The 22,139-nt window shown below is 35.1% G+C and overlaps 1 protein-coding gene across 1 annotated transcript in view; it reads right to left on the minus strand.

The window, feature by feature from the left end:
• Positions 1–22,139, minus strand: part of LOC126845778 (glutaredoxin domain-containing cysteine-rich protein CG12206-like) — a 33,473-nt gene that overhangs the window by 9,943 nt on the left and 1,391 nt on the right. Inside the window, exon 2 of the mRNA XM_050584671.1 lies at positions 12,492–13,337. Coding sequence (XP_050440628.1) covers positions 12,492–13,337 — 846 coding nt within the window. The remainder of the gene's footprint in view (positions 1–12,491; positions 13,338–22,139) is intronic.

Genomic DNA, 22,139 nt, shown 5'->3' on the forward strand with positions numbered 1-22,139 from the left:
GCGCCCCGAGGCTTTGTATAATATAAGAACGGTCGTCCGGTACATAATGTAATATTATAACCGACGAGGAGAGAGAAAGAGAGAAGAAGCTACTATAGCCGCTCCTTTTTTTTCCACCGTGTCCTATCTACTCCTCCTTCTTCACGGACTACTATGTATACCTCAGCGGGTATCATTGACCCGATCAATTGTACGCATACATCTTTGCACATACACGAACGCGGATCTAAGTATTTTGTAACATATTGTAATGCCTAATAACAATAATAATAATCAGAAAATATATTTGTCAACGCTGTATTTTGCATTCCTGACCGCCTACCGAGCATATTTTGCATTGCAAAGGGAGCTCACGCAGCTCATTGTACTGGAAAATAGCGTTTATTGTTTTCTCGACTACTCCATTTAATCCAACACTATTAAAACGTAAGTACAATAACGCAGATGGACGTTCCTATGTGTAAGCCTTTGGCGTTCAGACCTCCCAGAAGATATTATGTTTGTGTTCGTCGATCTCGAGTTGTATGTTGCTCCTAATAACTGTATTATATAATCGGTCGTCTTCAATATAATATTTTAACTCAAAATATGTATACATAAACCCACCGATAGGAGTTTCATAACGACCGCGAAGATTAGTGTCGTGTTTGTTTACTCTTGGATGAAAAAAAAGAAGAAGAAAAATTATAACAACAACAAGAAAGGAACTAATTCCTCTCGTAATACTCGTATAGCTCCAAAAAGATATTATTGTTTTTAAAATTATGTCATTTTTTGGGGATTTGAATTTCATAAAAAACATGACATCAGATTCAGAATAAATATCAATATTATTAAGAAATTTAATGGAAAATTATAGTTTATCTTGTATTTTTAGAGAGTAATGATTATTTCACAAATTCAAAATTTTTAAGACAATATATTTTTTTAAACGAAGAATTTTATTATTGTGGTTAGGTACAAACTAATTTATTGCGATGGAAACACAACTTTATTAAATTAAAAAGGAAGTATCAATAATCAAGTACACTATAAATACATTTACTCCAAAAAATGTTAATTGGGTTGAAGTAAAAAGCCTAGAACGATCTCAAATGCTGTGTATAAAATCAGCACACAGATTTTTTGGTTGCTTAACAGTTAACATGTGCGATTATAGTGATTATAATTATTATAATTTAAAAGGTATAAAAGGTAAAAATAAAAGGTATAACAATAATTGTATTATATATACATATACCTAATACAATAAAATACCAAACCAAAACTATGGTCAGCTTTTTTTTCAGTATGATATAACCCATACAAAAATACTAAAATTACACTTTATACACTACATAATTTAGAGATAGTAATACATTTCAATATGATTTAAGCGCAGTAACACGATATTAAAACCTAAAAAATTAAGTAGTTGTCCTGATGTCATTATAATATGCATTGAACGACATTAACAAAATTGTGTCTCCATTAATGTTTTGTGAATGCATCTAAATAATGAAATTTTAATAATATTCGTGAGCCGATGGCAAAATGCACTGCATGTCTGTAGTAAACAATAATAATAAGTAATATGACAATAGAAATTTCAATTGGATATTACGAACAGCCTTAAAGAACTTATACATAGTGTTACGTACGGCAGTGCCGGACTAAATTTGTCTACAGCCAGAAGCAAAACACCAAAAAAGTCAATAAAATCCAACAAAGGAAATGGTACTTATATAAAGTGTTATGTTAGTAATGTTTTAGAAGAAACCGTCTAAGCCCGAACGCTTTTTCCTACATTAGCAATATCCGTTTTAATATTATAATTAGAGAGTTTTTGATATATTTTATTTAAATTGTTATATTATAGCGAATAAATTATTATTAAATTAATTCCGAAGCATTTCACTTTGATATCATTATGGTTTTTGAGAAATAAATAAAAAATCATTCTAGAAAATATGATGGTTACCGTTAGAAGTACTGACGCTTATAATCAACGTCTGCATCAAAATCATAATATTATGATAATTATTACAAATTAAGTTACTGGAAATACATTTTTAATACCTAAATATCGTTTGAAGACAAGATGATATTTTATTAGATTTCTTTGATCCGTTAATACAAGTAACATGCGGCGCAGTTAAGTGTAATTTAATCATGATGATACTATTAAATTCATTAGCATAATATATGGAAATCAATATCTTAGAGTCTAAAAACCTTGTAAGTATAGAAGTTTAAATTTGTAGCGTTAGAATGCTGTAACCTATAAACAATTTAACATCTAAAAATGGATTACATAATATAATACTAGTTAAACGTTTCTAAGATAATTATATTTCCTAGTCCGGTGGAATTATAAAGAAACGATCTTGACAACATTTTTGGGATGTCAAATTTTATAGTTACTTTTACAGTTCCTGATAGTAAAATAATTGTATGCAACCGTTTCACACGCTCCGAATTGTACCAGCATTACTCCCGGCACTGAATAAAATGCATTATATTATTATGAGAACCATGCAAAATAACCTTTTCCTTGTAGTGTTTAAAAAAACGCATAATATTTTTTTTCAAAAATCAAAACAATATAAATTTGTGATCATAGGTCAAATAGCGATAACTGCAAAATTATTTTTAGTAGTAGTTTAAATTATTGAAGTACACGTTTGTCATAAGTGTCTTATTATAAAAGGCAATGCATTTAAAATAGACAAACCATGAAAAAATATCTTATTTTGTTGATATCACTTAAAATTAACATTAACTGCACTTAACGCTTTATAGTACCTATATATAGACATAGAGTATACTTGAAGTATTTGTAGCGTTATTAGATAAAGATTAAACATTTGCTATAAATGTATTTGAAGACATTTATATTCAAATATGAGGAAATATGAGGAATTACATTTGTAATGTTGCTCTACCACAAACAAGTCTTTAATTAAATATATTAAAATACAAATAATTTCCCAAAAAATCGTCCGATCCAACTTGAAACCACAAACGATAATAGTATATAATCAGCCTAATCTTGACCAAAAGTTAATGGGCCATGCAGATTTTCCCTAGAATGATCAATAAAACACAATATAATAATAATATGAATGCTGGCCAAGAAATGCGAAACAAATCTAAGTGGAAATGTTAATTAAAGTGAAATAAGTGGTTCGAAAGTAAATACGTTGGATATTTTAAGAGAAAAGCAAAAAAAAACTTAAGATCAGTCGGCGATTATTACACTCTACCGTTGTTTTTTTTCGTTTAATGTATGTATTATAATAATAACAATATATTTACGTCTGTGTGTGTATGCAATCGCGATATGGAAATATTCTATATTATTATGTGTATCATGACGGCGCGTTAATGTTATTTAAAAACCTTATAATATGTGTACCTTATGTGGTTATATTATATATATATATAAATATATGTATAAATAACGACAATATACATATTATAAATATTTATTTAGCAAGCGTTTCGGGCTTTCAACAAAATTACCATGTGTGAACAATAAGTTATTATAATATCTCATACGGGTCACCGTCTGACCGAAGTAAGTCGTCTGGTTATGTTATAGTTTCCGCGTTTTCATGTTAATTATTTTAACCGTATCTAGTGCACATCCGAGTTGGACGTTAATGCGAGAAAATAAAAAGCCAACACTTAAATATGTTTATTTTAAAATGGTCGAATATGTGGACAAATGGGACACACGCAAACATGATGTTTTTCAATAGAACTAACCTGAAATGTATAGGGTTCTTTTGAATTTGTAACGCGATATTATATTTTGTTTGAAAATTTCGGATCTTTAGCTTCTTCACTGGCATCTATAACTCTATTAAGAGTCTTTGCCGCCATCACTACATCCCTCCACCTCTCCCGATCTTGACCAATTTCCTTCCATTCTTGCACTCCCAGATCTTTAAGATCCTTTTCTACTATATCTTCTTCGGTCTGCCTCGAGGTCTCTCCATTCCAAGTTCCATTGTATAACTACTACTTCTTATTCACTTCTTCTCATGACCTGTCTCAACCACTGCATTCTTTGTCCCTTCATGTAGCTAGTGACTGGTGCTAAGACCTGTTCTTCCTAAAGTTCCTTGTTGAACTTTCTTCTTCATTAATTTGTCCTTCTGTCACGGACTGGTCCGCATATCATTCTCCATATTTTTTTTCTCGAAAGTTCTAAGTCTTCTCACTGTCACACTTGTGGTTGTCTTTAAGACAGTTTTAGTTTTGATTTAAAATTGTTGAAAAAAACAATTTATTATATTTTAATAAATTTGTTTTGTATAATTATATACCTAATAGTAAGCTTGGTCACTCGGCTCTATTCATAAAAGTGTTTTGAGATAAATCTATATAACATGCTCGTTACAGTATTATAACATACTCTTCTGATACAATGTATAATGTAGTACCTAGTTCGCCCGTAATCCGTATTGATTTTTTATCGATAGCCGGTGAAAATCATAACTGTGTACAATACAATACACAATGTACACACCACGCATACATGCGACGATAACGAAGACTCATGTAATCAATAATCCATCATGTAACAATGAATAGGCATAATTTTCTTCTTTATTTTCGCCTCCAAACCTAATATGAGTGTACCTAGTCACGCCCACGACGGAATTACATAAAACCACATTTACATATTATTATTTAGTTTTCTTTTTCTGACAAAAAAATATTATCATAAAAATAATAGCTGTACACTTAATTGTGTGTTGCTCGTTTGCTCGCAGCTATGCCGGGTTGACAACTGTTGCAAAAAAAAAAAACTATTAATAAAATACATTTGACCATACCCACAAACGTTTAACGTCCCTGGAAAAGTTCTCAAGACACTGATGGTAATAGTAATTGGCGTACACTGTAGTGGGCAAATTTAGGTAATATGATTGTAACGAGCGTTAAACGACAGTAATTTCTACTTGGCGCGTGTAAAGTAAATGTTTTACGGTCCAATATTATTATTACATGTATTGGTGTATAAATTCGATGGTGACCGTATTGGATTGACGGCAAGGGTCATCGGCCCAAGAGTGAAAGCTCTGACGATTTTCGCCTAAGACGCCGTAGCGGTTTAACGAAAATTACTTTATAGTCTCTCACGTTTTTTTAACTACCAAATAAAAGCGAAATGATATTATGACAAAGCGGAAAGAAACAATGATAATAAAAAATAAACATAAAATATCAGGTTAGGTTAAAACAACACTAGATTGTCAAGAAGGTATTATGATTACTAAAATACATAATTTGTGTATTACGCAGAATATCACTAATACCATAACCCATATACCATATATATCACATATACCTTAACCCATTAACGCCGGAGTTTTTTTTAAAATAATTGGTGGGTTAAAAAAAAAAAAAGAAAGAAAATTGTGTACTTAAAAATTTGAAAAAAATTGGATGTTGCCATATGGCAACGCTAGGCGCTAATGGGTTAATAGATTATACACCTTTTTGTATTAGATCAATAATAAGCTGTAATAAAAAATAACATAGAACCAAGTTTAAAATGCTAAAAATTAAAGTTCATTAATGTTATACTATTTATATAAAGCGAACTTATCATTATCAAAATGGGTCTGATGGCTATTCGTTTGTTTAAATCATAATGAAAAAGAGAGGTCACTGTTGGCACGTAGAACGATTTGAAGTGAAATGTATGACGCGTTAACATCCGCGAGCATAACAAATAGTGGCTGCTTTTAGAAATTACTATCGGAAGGTGTCAATGAATGAATGTTTAACTCGTCTAAATTCACTAACCATAAGTGAAGTATATTAAGAGCAGAATCTTTTAAAACGTCGAGAGCGTGCAGTCAAGTTTATTTATTGCTCCAGAATCTCTAGATTCTCTGAAATTCATTGAACCAAAGAACATGTTGTAGATAAAATACCTGGTCACATTCGGCCGTCAATCAAAGAGTTTAATACAAGTATTCCAAGAACCGAATTATATGCATGGAAATGTGGGTAATTTTTCATTGCACTTGACCAATCTCTGGTCACAATCTGCTAATTTACCACCAGCTGTTTGCAGATACCTAGCAACCGGACACCTATGCGCTTAAAGATCAACCCAAAAATAGCTACCCTATAGTAAAATATGCAATGACCCCAACTGTCTTAGTAAAACGCAACATTTTAATAGCATTTACAACATAGTGTTGTGGCTTCGAGAACACGTCATATGCAAATACTATGGTAAAAATGATCATACAAATCATAATGTAATATAGCGTTTGCAATATTATTGTGTCGAAGAAACGGTTTGGCCTAAGGTAGGACGTCATAGTTGTATATTGTATCGAAGCAAGGTAGTGACTATTGTTTTTGTTTATACTTTATCCTCATTTCAATCGGTCGTGCTCCATTCACTTCATTCAGCATATAGGACAAGAAGAGTCGATGGATGCGTTGTCTTTTAAAGAATGTCTGGATAGTCTGTATACTTTTGCGAGGCTCAACATCTGCCTTTTCAGATTTACAATCGACCAAAGTAAATTCAACAAAATCCAGTAGATTATTCGACCGTTTAAAGTTATTTCAACCCAAATAAAGTACTATAACAGCTATGAATATTCATTTCCAAAGTAAAATTTTGAACGTGCTGCCGTGGGCTTTGTCGGTAGTTTATTAATCGAGAATTGGTTACAAAGATTAAACATGTACACAAAGATAATTAAATATAATATTAAACCGGTAGTGTATTGTAATTAATAACACATTACTTTATCGGTTACACGCCGCTGTTTAGGGTGTTAAATGAGAAACGTGAGCTCGTATTCTTTTAAGTACTTATTTTTTGGGCGTACCTACTAAAAAATATGTTAGAGGCGTCACAAGTGTATTTGACCGGTTTATATTCACAACACACACACACCCATAGAAACTTGAGCTATACTGATCATTTTAATCAACTGATTTCACGGTTAAACGTTAAACGAGAATGTTGTAGTTAAATAACAATGTGTTCAAATCAGATGGAACCGCAGAATAGGTGCTATCCGATTAATCAAAGCTGTTAGTCTCACATTTTGTTTTGATTATTGTACAAATTATTATAAACCAGTGTGTTTTCGATTTTTCGGTAGTAATGTGTTTTATTGTTAAATCATTGATCTAATCTCGTGTCTATTCACATGGTCTGTTGTGTCCAAGAGAGTATATTGGGATTTTAAAATTATATTTTCATGTCGTTTTAAATCAAGTACTAAGGTTGTGAATAAAATGTTTGAATTTGGGCTCGCACTGTTTTATTATTTGCCTGTTTGGATTGAATGATTGTAGACTTTGATCGTTCGCTACCTTCTTTCTTTTATTTTCTTCCGGTTAATATTTTTCCACAACCACATCAATAAATCTAAACGCGGTCGTCAGTTTACGATGACCAAATTATGAATATTATCCATATTATTATTATGGCCTACTTGAAACGTTGCCTTCAATTGCGTTAACGCGGTCGGCATATATAATTTATAAGAAGTCAGCAATCCAGTTTATTTTCTATATTGGCCGTGATGGTCTCTCGAGGAAAGAGTCGTCGCCCATTAGTACACATGCTGACTTGTTAAGTATATGCACGTGTGTATTTGGCCCGTACCACAGCGGATTTAGAAACCGAACGCCATTCTTGTTTTATTATATTTTTTTACCGAACAAACCGTGAAACGCGTTCCGAGTAAATAATATTACACTAGTTTAGATGTCACGAGGCTAAAAATCAATAATACGGCGTTGGCGATTGAAGTCGGTAGTCGTTTTCCCCAAAAACGTTAAAGTCTCCAAACTCTCTATTGGCAAAGGAAGTGTAGAGTGTCCGCTGACCACCCACCTTCATGTCCATTAGAGACTTTGCTCTATTATTAGTATTAGTAGGCATCACCAGTACACCGGGTCATTGCATTTGCTGGTGTAGCAGAAGCCTATTAGGAAGTCATATATATTTTTTTTTTATTCTGACGCCATAAGGTTGATTGGTGTTATTTTTCTCCGGGAGAATGTCGTTTTCCCATAACGATTGCGCCAAGTAACCATTACCGATTGGCAACCATAAACGTCATTTTTTATTATTATTATTTTTTCGGATATTATTACATTACTTCCACCTACACGTGCCCGCGACGTTTTTTGAATTTCGACACGGTTTTCCCTGTTGACTGACCGCACAGCACGCGCCACAATATTATAGCTAGTCGGTGTTGTTGTATACATACAAACATTGTTTTTCACATGGAAGGCGTAAAAAAAAAATAATAATAATAATAATTCGGCGCCGTTGCGAAATTACCGATATACATATGTGTATTATGTTATTAGCGGCCGCGTGCCATTGTTGTAGCCTTCGTCCGGCCACGGTACTTGTGGTAATAGTATAACGCCTAATAATATTATGCAATCCCTTTGCGATGGAGGTTATAAACACGAGGCGAACGCGCCGAAAAATATGATTCTATTTTGTTTAGTCGATACGGAAATGGTATATCTGATATTATTATTATAATTTTTCTTTTAAATCGATCGTCGGATTCGTATCAACAAGTAATTTTTGTCTTAGAACATGTTCTTAGTTGGTTATTGTATTTAGTGGATACGTGAATAGTGAAGTGGGTTTAATAAAAATACTAAAAAAATAGTATTTCCCATGCTGATAATATAATATTATAATCGTTTTGATGATCAGGTACACAACTACAGTATACATATATTGGCCAAATATTAGGTACTTAATGCTTTCATTTTACTCTGTTTATATTTAGAATTGTAAGGTAACAAGGTTATAGACTTCGAGAATAATATAAGTATTTTTAGTCGTGTTCCGTGATCGGTTTCCAGAGATTGTTTATCTTATTGTAATCATTAAACATTTTTGGGGTTTATTATACGAGGAATTGTTATTTCTGTTGTAATCTTTAAACATTTTTGGGGTTTATTATTCGGGGAATTGTTGTTTCTGTTGTAATCATTAAACATTTTTGGGGGTTTATTTTTCGGGGAATTGTTATTGCTAATGTAATAATTTTAATAATTTGTGTATTTTTATTTTTAAATGTAATCATTATAAATGTTTGGTGATCATCGTTCCAAAGATTTTTAGCCCAACTACCGTGTCCACATAAAGTTAACCGGATACGTACTACAAACGCGGAAATACTTTATGATAATTTGTGCGATTCGCGCCTATGCATAATACATAGGTTTTTAATTATATTTTACACTCACAGCTAATATGGGGACATTTTATTATACAGTGTTTTTCAAGTCCAAGTCAGCGGCCGTGGCGGAACAAACGGAGCGCGAGTCGTCCACAAACCGTGTCACATGCCTACTAATCCAGTGACTTAAATACACGTGCAATATATATTTTACAAGATAAATTCAATACTGCAAATATATCAGGTCGTCGTCTGTCGCGTTTTTGGAGAAAAACAACCAAACATAATATTATATGGTCTTCGCGGCCACGGCGGAGACTGTCTAACTTCAAAACTCTCACCGTATAACATTGTTTAAATAAATAATAATAACAATACGACAATACCGGTTTGACGAAAACAAACGTGTATACTTTAGCTCGGTCGATAATATGCAAAACCTGGCACTGTTTGGCGTTTTGGAGATCAAAGCAATAATTGGATAATAAACGAGTGGCTGTTTTAGAAAACTGAATAAAATCCGGCAATTAAAGGTGTTTTAACCTGTAACATTTTTTACATTTTATATCTCTATATCTGGTTTAATAGCACCGGACGCCATGCCGCAGCTTGCATATAATATTAAGTAGCTATAATATGCATATGTGAAATCGTCGAGCGTTTCAAACAGCTGACGTGCTATGTGCATTTTGATGTATGTTATTATTCCGTCTTGGTTAGCCGTGATTAAAGAAACACAACATTTACAGCCAAACCGACGAAAAGTAGTAAAAGTCAAAACGTATTCTCGGACACATGGTAAATAATAATATAGTCCGTCGTTGACGAGTAGGTACAAGTACATACTTGATGGAATACCATAACACAACGACGGTTTTGTGATATATTTTATTCATGTCGCGTCTGTTAATGTAATGAAACGGAAACGACACGGAGAAGAAAAAAAGATTGACCCCGTGCCATATCCGCTGATGACAAAAACATATAAGTATATGTATTTTGTTTAATAGGTTTCCAAGTGTGTCAAATATATTTTCATCGAGCTCAAATAACAAAAAAACGTTCGGGTCGATATTTACAATTGCTTTTCGATTGTTCCTGAGCGACCTTCTCGAATACAGTACAAAAGGGAGTTAAATGCAGTGCCGGTACCATCTCTGTACGCTATTGTGAGATACACCTAACCGAGTACCGATGCACTGATGAGTGATGTTTATCAGGGCAAGTTTTGGAAAGGTGGTCAGGAGTCAGGACCGACTTCTTTATAACTGTAAAAAATTGATTAATTTTTAAAGAAAAAGGAATATTTTGTAAAAAATTATACATGCAAATCCGGTAAGGTTTGTCTTCTAATAAATTCTCGCCCTCTGGACCGACTTACTCGAATCTATCATCTCTATCGATTACATGCGATTGGTACTTTGGCGGGTCAAAATTTCACTTCATCCATCCTGAGATTGGGGAAAAAAATCTCAAACTGTTTTGTCTACCCTTGTCCAACTCTCTCTTTCTCTCTCTCAGCTCTTCTTTGCTCGTCATAAACCCTATTTATTTTTCAAATTTCCAGTATATTTAGTTGTCTCGGATTAGTCTTAACCTATGAAAAAAAAAAAGACTCAATAAAACCTGCTGACACGAAACCTCTATCATCAGTGTAGTACAAGATGGCACCACACAGAGTACATTACAGGCGGAATAAAACGTACACAAGTATATTTTTAGCGCCTATGTCATAAATTAGCTAAACGGTTCGCGTTTAACGTACAAAATATGGTGTTCAGCGGATGGTAACTGTTAAATAAATTGTCGTTAAGGACCGTATGGCGATGTGACCAGTCATGCTTGATGGTTATTTAACCGATTAGGTTATGTAAAAAAAAAAAAAAATCAGCTCGGCACCGCTAATGAAGAAACAGGAGTAACGGTGATTTCGAAGTCACTGTCACGAAGTCGGAAAAAAAATCAACAGGGTTAAAATGTGAAATAAAAAACCGATGACGTTTGAAATAACAAAAAAAAAAATAAAGTAAAACAACCGTGGCGCTCAACGATGGTCGTAAAATCACCAAATAATGACAAAAAAAAAATATCGACTGGCAGGGTAAGTATATTTTTAGTTATGCGAGGTAATGGAGTTTTAAAAAATGTCAACGAAACATTGAACATCAATATGGATTTATCTCCGTCGACGTTAATGCATAATGCAAGTATATGCTAATTTTGGTTTCAATCGGATCGTAGACGAAAACATCAAACTATTTATCAAACTGATTTTTTATTTACATTTACTTCCCGTACCGGCTATCTATCAATGAATAATCGTATGAAGTTTTGATTAACAGCTTTGTTTTGATAGACAGAACGATGGTTACATCTTTAATCTCCTAAATATTTATGATTATTTTGAAACATGACCGAGGAAATATTAATAATATCTCGTCGAATAAGAATTGAAATATTAATTGGACAGCTCATTTTTTGAAAACGTTTAAGGCGGTCAATAGAATGTGTTTTAATCCATTCGCTACATTTGACGGGGAAAATGCGTTTTGTAATTAATAGTCCGATTTTACTGTTTGTTCTGTCAAAATGTATATAATTTTTTCCATAAAAAGCGGTTTGGTAATAAGTTACACGGAGCCCTTAAATTTAAAAAATGCTATTTCTACATATGAACGTTTCATGAAATACAAGAATTTGAAATATTATAGTGAATATGGTTCAGGTCATGTTTCTTCCCAATCGGAATGATAATTTCTAAGATAATTAGTAAATATCAATAACATTTATTAAATAATATGTTTACTTTTTTCATTGACAAAATTGTTACAAACTGTTTTTTTTATATAATTTAAGTATTTTAAAATTGATACTCATATTTCCCGCTTAAATAACGCTAGTGTTATGTAAATTTAATGACGATTAAGTTCGCATTTGTAATATGTTTATATTATTATATTTTATAGGCTCTAGGTCACAATTTGTCCGATAGTAATAAGAAACAGCTGATTATGGATGCGGTTAAGATACAGCTGATAAAGGATTAGTGATAAGAGGCAACTGATAAAAGATCAATAAGGTTTAGGTTAAGTTTGGATTAAATAGCTAAGGTTAGGTTAGGTTTATGTTAGGAGGAAGGAAAGGACTATTGGATAGATCAAGAAAAGGAGGAGTAATAGGATAGGAGGTCAGTGAGAAGAGGGAAAAAATGCCCATGATTTTATGTTTTTCCGTGTATCGGAGAAATGAATGTTTTTTTATTTTTTTTATTCCAATATTGCATTAAATCAGCTGACTTACCTTTGAAGTTTTCGGTTGCAGGAAAGTGGCGATGCCGGCCCTGACTCGGTTTTTGACGCCCCTGATCGTGCCCTTGGCGCTGCGGATGGTGTCCGAACAGCCGACGGCGGCTTCGTACGCTTTACATCCGGCGAACGAATCGTCTCCACCCTGGACTTCGGCTGTCGCGGCTTGGGAACCGTCCACGTGGTCGAACACGTTCTCGTTCATGTGGAACTGAAAGTACTGGTCGGTGTTGTCCATGTCGATGACGCGGGCGGGCGTCGCGGACACCGTCGTCTCGCCGTAGCACCGCTGTTGCACGCGGACAAGAGTCGGCGGCCGTGGCACCGGCGAATGGTTAGGTTCCCTTTCGACGGCGTCCAGCTTGACGGCCGCGACGCCGTCAGCGTCCATGCCGCCTGCGCTGGTCAGCGAGTCGCAGCTGCTGCACGTGCCGTCGTCGCTGCTCTCGTCCCGGCGGCCGGTCGAGTCCAGGTCGCTGCCGGTGCCGCTGTCCAGCGGGGACGCGTGTCCCGACGACGAGCACCGGTCGTCGTAGAACCCGAACGGGTCCACGCAAGTGATGTTGATCTTGACCGTGCTTGTCCGGCGCAGCTGCGGCTCGTCGTTCTGCTGCTGCTGCGGCGGCGGCTGAAGCTGCGTCTGCATCTGTCGCTGTCGGTGCGGCTCCTCGACTTTTGGCTCGAGACCGCATCCGCGAACGTCGGACGGATCTATGCGTATCTTGACCACGTGCCCGCTGGATAGAATGGTCGCGCCGTTGCCGTCGCCGGTCTTGAGGCATCCGCGGCGTGTCTTGGGCGGCAACGGCGGGGGAATTTTTTTATCCATCGTCTCTATCATCTAAAAAAAAAAATAAATAAAAAATAGTGAGTCTCTCGCTATACGGTAAACTGTTAAGGAGTCAGGGAAAATGGTTCGGTTCAAACAAAGTCGGATAACAAGTCCGGATGGTAAACCGGAAATAGGGCAAAAGCTCCGAAAGTAATTGTATAAGACAAAAAAATTGTGTACTGTGTAAAAATCGGTAATATTGTATTATCTCTAGTTAAAAACTATGTTTATTTGTTGAACAGGTCATATTTTTTTACTTTATAAACAAAGTCATTAGGTATTACCTAATACAGACATTATGTATGTACATAATTCTACTATATAAACGCGTATATTATATGTTAACCTACAGATTGTTTCTATTAAAAAAAGGAAATTATTATTTTAAAAGATTGAAAAAAATGTTGCATAATGATATTATTATTTCTACACCAAAAAAAAAAACATAACTTGTTGCTTACATTCGATGGAAATGTTTAAAAAAAAATCTTATCCTTATCTCATCTTTATCTTGGACCTTTTTTCTCGGATTTACTTGCAAAAGGCTTGAAAGTGTATAGTGGCTACATATTAATTTTACTAAAAATATTGACCGGTCGATAACTAATTTTGAGTAGTTATTTTCGAAGTTTCAAGCGTTTAAAACTTAGCATTGAAAGGTAGTGGGGTTGAGCAATGCGCTTATATAGAAATGTTAATACACTAACAACACAGCTTCCATTTAAACTTGATTATTCAACCAACGAATATTCAAAAACCTTAGTAAGGTATTATAGTCTAAAAAGTTAATAAAATGTTATGTACGGTATCGTATAAAATTTAAATTGTTCACACAACTTCCAGTCCCACTACTGGAGGATTTTTTTTAGTTTTTATGTACTTTACCCCAAGAGCCTTCCACATAGAATAGCAATAATTTGTTCTATTTTATCTGGTAGTTAAACATATGTAGATCAACATTAAATATTTTTTATGTGATAGTATTTCAGTCGAAGAGTGACCACGTTTTCGTCGGTGTTCAGGCAACGAAAGCGATTTGGGTCGGTGTCAAACGACAGTGTTTTTGACTGTCGATCAATAATCTTTTCACGGCTAACCGATGACACTTCGTTGTCTTAATAACGGATCTTCGGTGAAAGCTGTTGCCGCGGATTAATACCGATTGCCTGTCGAGAGACATGAATCACATAGTAATTATATTACTATTACTATTATTATTATTTTTATTCACAGCACTATCGAATGATAATCAGATCGGACGGATCCACTCGAGTGCAAACCGTAAAATAATATGGTAATACAAATAATTATTTATTTCATTCAATTTGGGAAAAGTAAATTTCAATTGCGGGCGACCGATGTTCCCGGACAGTCTGTATTCTCTGGGCATAAAATATTCTTCTTTTTAAATATCATTTAGCCTACTGCTTTATCTTAACCGCACAGACATTGTTGCTCCCTATTCTCGCTATGAACCAACCATTGGGGACTTCACTAATTTTTTATCATTCATTCAAATTTCACTGCATTAATTGTTTAATTCATCCAGTATGTTGAATACTCTATTTCACCTTTCATTATTAACGACCGTTGGTCGCTGTATTTAGATAGTTTATAATTTTAGTTCATCATTTACTAGTTCTGGAAAGAGATATGGTTTTCTTTTCGATGTGAAACCGAGAAGACATTACAGTTTCACAATGTTTTTAATTTATTGCACTCAATAATTATTGTTTTCAATGATATTCAAGGACAACCAGGTAATAGTTTGTCTCATTAGAGCTAACTGACTTCTCTTTCCAACGAAATTGTTGCCGGAACGCGTGCTAATAATAATAATAATATTGTTTCAAGTAAGTCACTAACCCGTCAGAACCGAAAGCTCTCTCTTACCATTGTAGTACGTATGAACGAAGCCCGTCCGGATAAGATGTTATAGAACCGATGGTTTTATTTTTTTTGCATAGTTTAATAAAGAAACTTACTAATTAAAAAGGAGAGTTAGTGTTGGTTCGTGAGTGAAAATTTTGTCTTCGAGTGAGAAGTATGGCGACGAGGAAATACTACTATAATATTATAATGTTTTCGATGGCCTCTTCCCGGTGTCGATCGATTCTATTTGTTCGGTTGATCATAAACCGCGTTGTAAGACAGTGCGCGTGTACACGAAAAAAAAATTATATTCAAACGATTATCGGTGAAAGCCACACATTGTACCTACGTTGCCAGCACAATAGATGTAAATTAAAATAATACGTTATTCGATAGCGTCGTGGATTATTCCATACAGCCGATAGCTCGGTACATTGTGATCCCGGCACGCTTGACACAAACGAAATTTATCAATAAAACGGACAACACAAAAAACAAAAAAAATCTAAGACAATGCGTTAATAGAAATTTCATGTACGAAAAACCACACGACGACGTTTTTAATTAAACGAAATTTCTATCTCGCAGAATCCGCGTTAGATGGTAGATAAAAACTGCACAGCTCACTCTGGAAAATTTGCTCCATCAGCCGAGTCCGGCTGGGTTGGACTGCACATTAAGTACATGGAATAGCGCCAGATTCGCGTTTTATAGATCACTCGATCGCCGGATCATTACCATACCCGCGGATTTACTCTACTAGGCCATGGCTATACGGTATTTACACATACACACATACAATAATATTGAGCCGAATCCATTCGAATACCTCGGAGGACGTCGAGGGCTGTTTGGAAAGAGGTCTTTTCAATTACCGGTCCTATAAATATTTCAATTACCAAAGCGGTAACATGATAATAATATAATCGATTGCATCAGACCAATTATACGGCCACCGTTGCACTATATTAATAATAATTATTGTAAAGGTAGCGCGTTTTGGTATTGGTTTGAGACACTCATTGAGCTGGCTTACTACTGTTTATGATTTATGTGCTTTGCCCGGCGAGTGCACAAATCTGTATAGGTAAAAACGTTTGCCCATCGACCGCATACAATAATATTTCGCCACAAGTTAGGATAATATAATATATCATATATCAAATATGATCTCCGCTGGGAATGTTATTTCAAAATTGTCGATGCGACGTTCGTATTGCCCGCGAGATGTGTGACAGCAACCGGTTTGGACTGTCTGTCGACCGCATCTGGACTCGGAGGAACACATAGTGCACATGAGGATCTAGGTTAACTTATATAATAAAGATAACTGTATACATGTATATCGCATAAATAAAATAGGCAACATTTATAACAGTATCTAGTAAAAATAAAAATGGAATCGGTTTTGCCAGCCGGTACAGTGGAGACGCAGTCTCATCACAAGAGATGTGTGCGTACAACTTATTATGCTCAACCGGGTCGTAAATATAGATACATTTATCTATATTTTTACATCTGATAAAACTTTTACGAGCAAATTATCAGCATTGTACATTATCAGTGCACAGTTTGTACAGATGTTGTCGATTATACATTTGACGGATCGACACGAGTTCGTCGTATCAAATGCAAAAGGGCTTTGCCGGGCAAATCGGTTTCTCGGTCGTTAAATTTGTTTTTAACGCGTGCCCGTCATACACGTTGCCGACAATTATAATATGTTCGAAAGTCGCCTGAGAAAATTGATGAACAAGACAAAAATTGTGTTTCTAGAACGTTTTTAATGATACCACCGTTTCTCTCTCGATATCGTCTATTAATTCACCGTCGTTTAGTCGACGGCATGTGTAAAGCAGATAATAATTTTACTAATAGGCGCATGCAAAAATATATAGGTACTGCGTTATTATAGCCGTTGGGAAATGTTAAATCACTCGTAACCGCAAAATGAAATGTTCAAATACACTCTCGGACAGAAAATGTATACTACAGCTTATGTTGTTGCGGTAATTTCGTTTTCAGTGCCATCGCTTTAGTTTCCAGGCGGTTTAATATAATTATGTTGACTCGAATTTATACATACAAAATAAACAATGAACAATTTTTGTATTTTCAGGGTTGGCCGTCATTTTTTATGGGTTAACAGCTGACGCCTTATGCAAAATGTACTGATGGTTGACAATGTATACTCTGATTTTTACATTTGGTTGAAAAACCTACACATTTAACTCGGAAACACAACAAATATTAGTTTTAATAAATATTTTATCAAGTAAATGTTTAATAAGACGTCATCCATGTTAACCGGCATGGCGAGGAAGATTTCACTGTATAAGAATATGTTTTGGATTCTGGAAAACGACATCACGGTTATAATAGTCATAATAACGAAATTTTTGTAATCGAAAGTACACAATGACGTATTTCGAGTATACCTGTAATATTTAATATAAAAAAAATATTTATATATATATTATTATATTATGCGCAAGCGTACTGCATTTACACGCATCGGCGGTCAACAAAGAAAACAGTATGTATATTCAACAGGAACGTGAAAAAATATTGTCAATACAAAATAAAAGCTGGAGACCATTATGAAAATGACATTGTGATCTCTAGAAAGCGTGTCTTCGCCGCAGTTCAACGACAACTGTTGCGGCTGTTTTATTAACAGCGATGGTCGTTTGGACGGGGAAAAAATCAAATAGCAAATAAACGTTATTTCGGATTTCGTTCGTTCGTCCTGACCTCACCTAACCCATTAATATTGTTTTGAGGCGCTCCATTGGCGTGCCAGTGAATTTCCGAGACGGTTTCTCCTTCATTTGGAAGTACAGTATTTAAAAATGCAGTTTTCATCGACAACCCAATCTTAACAGGTTCTACTTTTTCTAACGAACCTCCCCCATTCGAGTGACCAAGTCACAGGCAGACTTGTAAAACGCATTTGATCATGTCTTTGGCTTCAATTGATCACCGAACAGATGAAACTAGCAACGAAAACACCGTCAAAGGCTCAACGAGATGTGACAATATATTTTACATTTTGATAATCCAAAAACATATCCTTGGGTACACGGTGGTCATCGCGGCTGATGTTGGAGTTAACATTGACGTGTTCATTTAGCAGACAGACATTTGCGTTGTTGTTGATTATAATATGTGGTCTGTCTATGGCCAACACCGCATTTGTCAGTAAGTCAGACAAACTGTTTTTCTAGGCTAAGCGTTGACCACCGTTATGTTTTGTGCTAACTGATATTACATTGGCGGTACGGCTCACCTCGTGGTCGTGAAATGATAATGAGTAATAATGACCTGCGTTGGAGCCCACACGTCGGGTTACACGCATAAACAACAGCTATAATATTTAAGTAGGAAACCCGCACGGTGAGCTATTACCGGCAGTAATGTAGAACAAAGATCGTTACGACGATAACGTCTCGATCCGAACGGAAAACCATGTAAATTAGGCTAAGGCCTGTCAGTTTTAGGTTTTTCAATTTTCACGGTGGCTATGGTTGCATATGTGTTGATTCGTGCGCAAACGGAGTACTTACAGATTGTTGTCAAGGGATTTTTCACGTATTGCCTTATAAACTTAATCCGAGTAACGATACCGCGAGCTGAATAAATCACAATCTAGTTGCCCCCCCCCTCCTACCAAAAACCCTAGTGATACCCTCGAGGATTTCTGTACAAAAATGAAAAATCCTAGACGATACACCGAAAAAAGCCTAAAAATCGTTTTTTGATTTAAGAAAGACTCCTTGGTTGGAGATCAATACCTCGTGGGATTATCCTTCCAGACTCCCCAAATTGCAGGGACAAGATAAGCTGCTTTCAGCCTGATGGGACAATACCGATGGCTTTATGTATTGCTCTGTCGGTTGTCATCGCCATTGCTACAGAGTTAGGTTTTAAGACAATTAAAACGTAAAGGAGACTAAAACGAAAGCTGACGGACGATGTAAACAAATCAATCACGCCAAAGAAAACAAACGTTTAACAACAGGACGGATTACACACAGCCGAGTCGTGGACGTGCGGCTTAAAATAATTGTTTTCGTCGACATAATGAGTCCAATGCAATATAATAAAGGGTGAAATTCAATATAGAAGTAATTAATATAAAAGGTTAAATAATATCCGGTTTGTAAATGAGCGTCGAGTGACACCTTGAACTTCACGGGAACACCGAACATTTAACTACTGACGGATTTAATCATGATATTAAAAAACAAAACAAACAGCATAATACACACAAGATTGATTTACATTTGAAGTTGTTTGTGTTAATTATTTTAATTGAACATAGTCATTTGTTGTCGAACCTCAAGAGCATGACACGATAGTTACATAAAAGTCTAAAGACAATACAAATTTGATTTATTATTATTATTATTAAACAGGTACTCGTCAACGTAGATTGACTGAACTATATTAAACGTTTTGCTGAATTGTTGTGAGATTTGAATTAGCCAATGTTCTGTAGAGAAAACTATGAATACGAACGTGGCTTAGATGTGGCTTCAACAATGGAGTGAATAGATACAGAAAGTCGATGCTTAGAAGTAATTGTCAACGGTTTGAGGATTGTAGTTGTAAGGACGAAGGTGGACGTCAAGACGATTCGTCCTGAACGAATTGGAGTAGTGGCGATGTAAAAGAAAAATATTGAGTGTGTAGGTTTAATTGCAGGTTAGATTTAGTTTGGATTAGTTACAGGCAGAGAGCGTAAACTACCCTGGTTATCACAATGTATACATTTATAGTAATCTGATATACGGTTTTGATAGTGATTCATCTTTTGGGCTTAGTTTAGGTAAAGTGGATAGGGGCGAAGAACTAGGAATTCCAAATACTTCTGAACTAATTCGGGCTTCCAAAAAATGTCAGTAATCAATTCTCAGCGAGCTTAAAGAGTTTTAAAAGAGTCTCGACTTTCTCAGACCCGCTCTATTTGCGCCAACGAGGATAGGTTTGGATGAGTCCACCTCGAAGACACTGATGAATCTTTTTGTGTTAAACATAATACCGATTCGACGATTACTTAACAGAGAAGTGTTGAGTCGGTCTGGAAAAAAAAAACAAATTGCATTCACTCGCCTTCGACCGCTGAATGCTGAGCGTGCGACAGACGTGGACAGTTTATTGGAGCGTGTAACAGACCGGCGGACGTCGGCCCAAAGAACGACTAAAGAAATAGTAATAAAAAAAAAATCCTAATAAAAAAAGATACAGGCGGTATCGTTACTTTTGTTATTATTCGCGAATCATGGCGGCACCCGCAACGTGTGTGTACAATATGATATTATTATTTGATTGTGTACAAGTCACTGCAATGACTGTGAGGTGCGGGCAATGCTGCCGGCCGGTCATTTCGAAATGGTCTGATAGTTTGCTCGGATATATCATGAGAGTGTTCTAGAAAAGAACAAACAAAAAAAATTCGACAGCTTTCCGCCGACGGTTGTGACACTTATTAACGCGATAATATTATTATTAAAGTCGACCGAATATAATATTATAGGTGCAGCTCCGAGAGTACAATGAAAACCCAGCATTATCATTGCGGCCGTTTCCTAAGCACATGATATTCGAATGAAATACATAATTATACTTAATCGTTATCCCCGGGCATTTAGGCGAACCCATGACCGGCAGCAACAATTGTCATACTTATTTATTTAGCGCATAATTGAATCGAGCGAACCGTGGGAACATTGGCGAACCTAACCTAACTGTCTGCTGAACGCGCTGTTTTTGTTTTGTTAAAATTGTTTACATAATAATTATAGCCTGACAATAATTACTGGAAAATTGTAAAATATTTTGTGATTCGCAGTACGGCACTTAAGGACGAGTCCCTAAAGTCTTTTTGTTTTGTTTAAGGAAACCCAAGATCGAGATGACGATCAGAGTTGATTACAGTTGTAATCGAGTAATTAAAAAATTGTAATTAACTACATTCAATTAACTAATGATTGGACAAACGATTAAATATATTAGCGAAATAACAACTAATTATAAATTTAATAATTTTAACTATTGACCATGTTTCAGATGGAGACCGTTTATCTGATGTCAATTAATTAACTATTGATTTCATTAACAAGCGTTTTTTTTTTAAATTTTTAATATTATTTTAGATATTATACGGATTTTTTAAGGCTTTGAAAATCTCAAGATTAGAAAACGGGTTACTTAATATTACATCTTTTTGAACTAAGAATGTTTGGATTTTCAATATAATGTCGATTTCAGTATTTAAAAATCCAGTTAACTGCGTTGTTATTCAAGTAGTAATGATTTGTTTACTATTTCTGTTGGCTGATCAACGATCAGAGGCACCTGGCGATTTTCGCATCACTATTATTGTTACATATTTTTTTTTGTTTAAACAGATTTGTCTGGTTTTCTGAACCCGTTACGTTTCCCACACCGCCGCGGATGGATATAACGTGTTAACGCGCCGACAACACACATCCGTCAGCTATTATAACATGGAAGTCATTATACGGTCAAGGAGTCTGCGTTTATAGGCTCACTCGGAAGCGTTTTAATGAATAAATTATAACGTTTATGAAAGAAAAAAATAATTATATTTAGAACACAAACCGAATTGCCATAAGACCGGTGTAAAAAAACAGCGAAGTACTTTTCTATGTAAACACGTGATGTGACTGAATGTCAAGTGAAACGGTGAATTGATTTTCGAGAAAAAAAAACCTTACATTAGGATTAAGATTAATTAAACTTTTATAAAAATAAATTTGACTAGATTAAAGAAGCGTATAAATAAATGCATGTAAAAAAAAAAAAATAACATTAAAGTCAGAGGTTTGAAATAAAGGCAGAGAGCCTGTTATGGTTGAAGAGCAAGTGGTAAACAATGTGTAGAGAAAAATATGTAGTGTTTGAGATCAGCTG

The sequence above is a fragment of the Adelges cooleyi genome, unplaced genomic scaffold (genome assembly GCF_023614345.1).
Source record: "Adelges cooleyi isolate 19-005CV unplaced genomic scaffold, UGA_ACOO_1.1 ACOO_flye_CR_arks_rails_tigmint_CR_PRNA_108, whole genome shotgun sequence".
In the NCBI taxonomy this organism is placed as follows: Eukaryota; Metazoa; Arthropoda; class Insecta; order Hemiptera; family Adelgidae; genus Adelges; species Adelges cooleyi.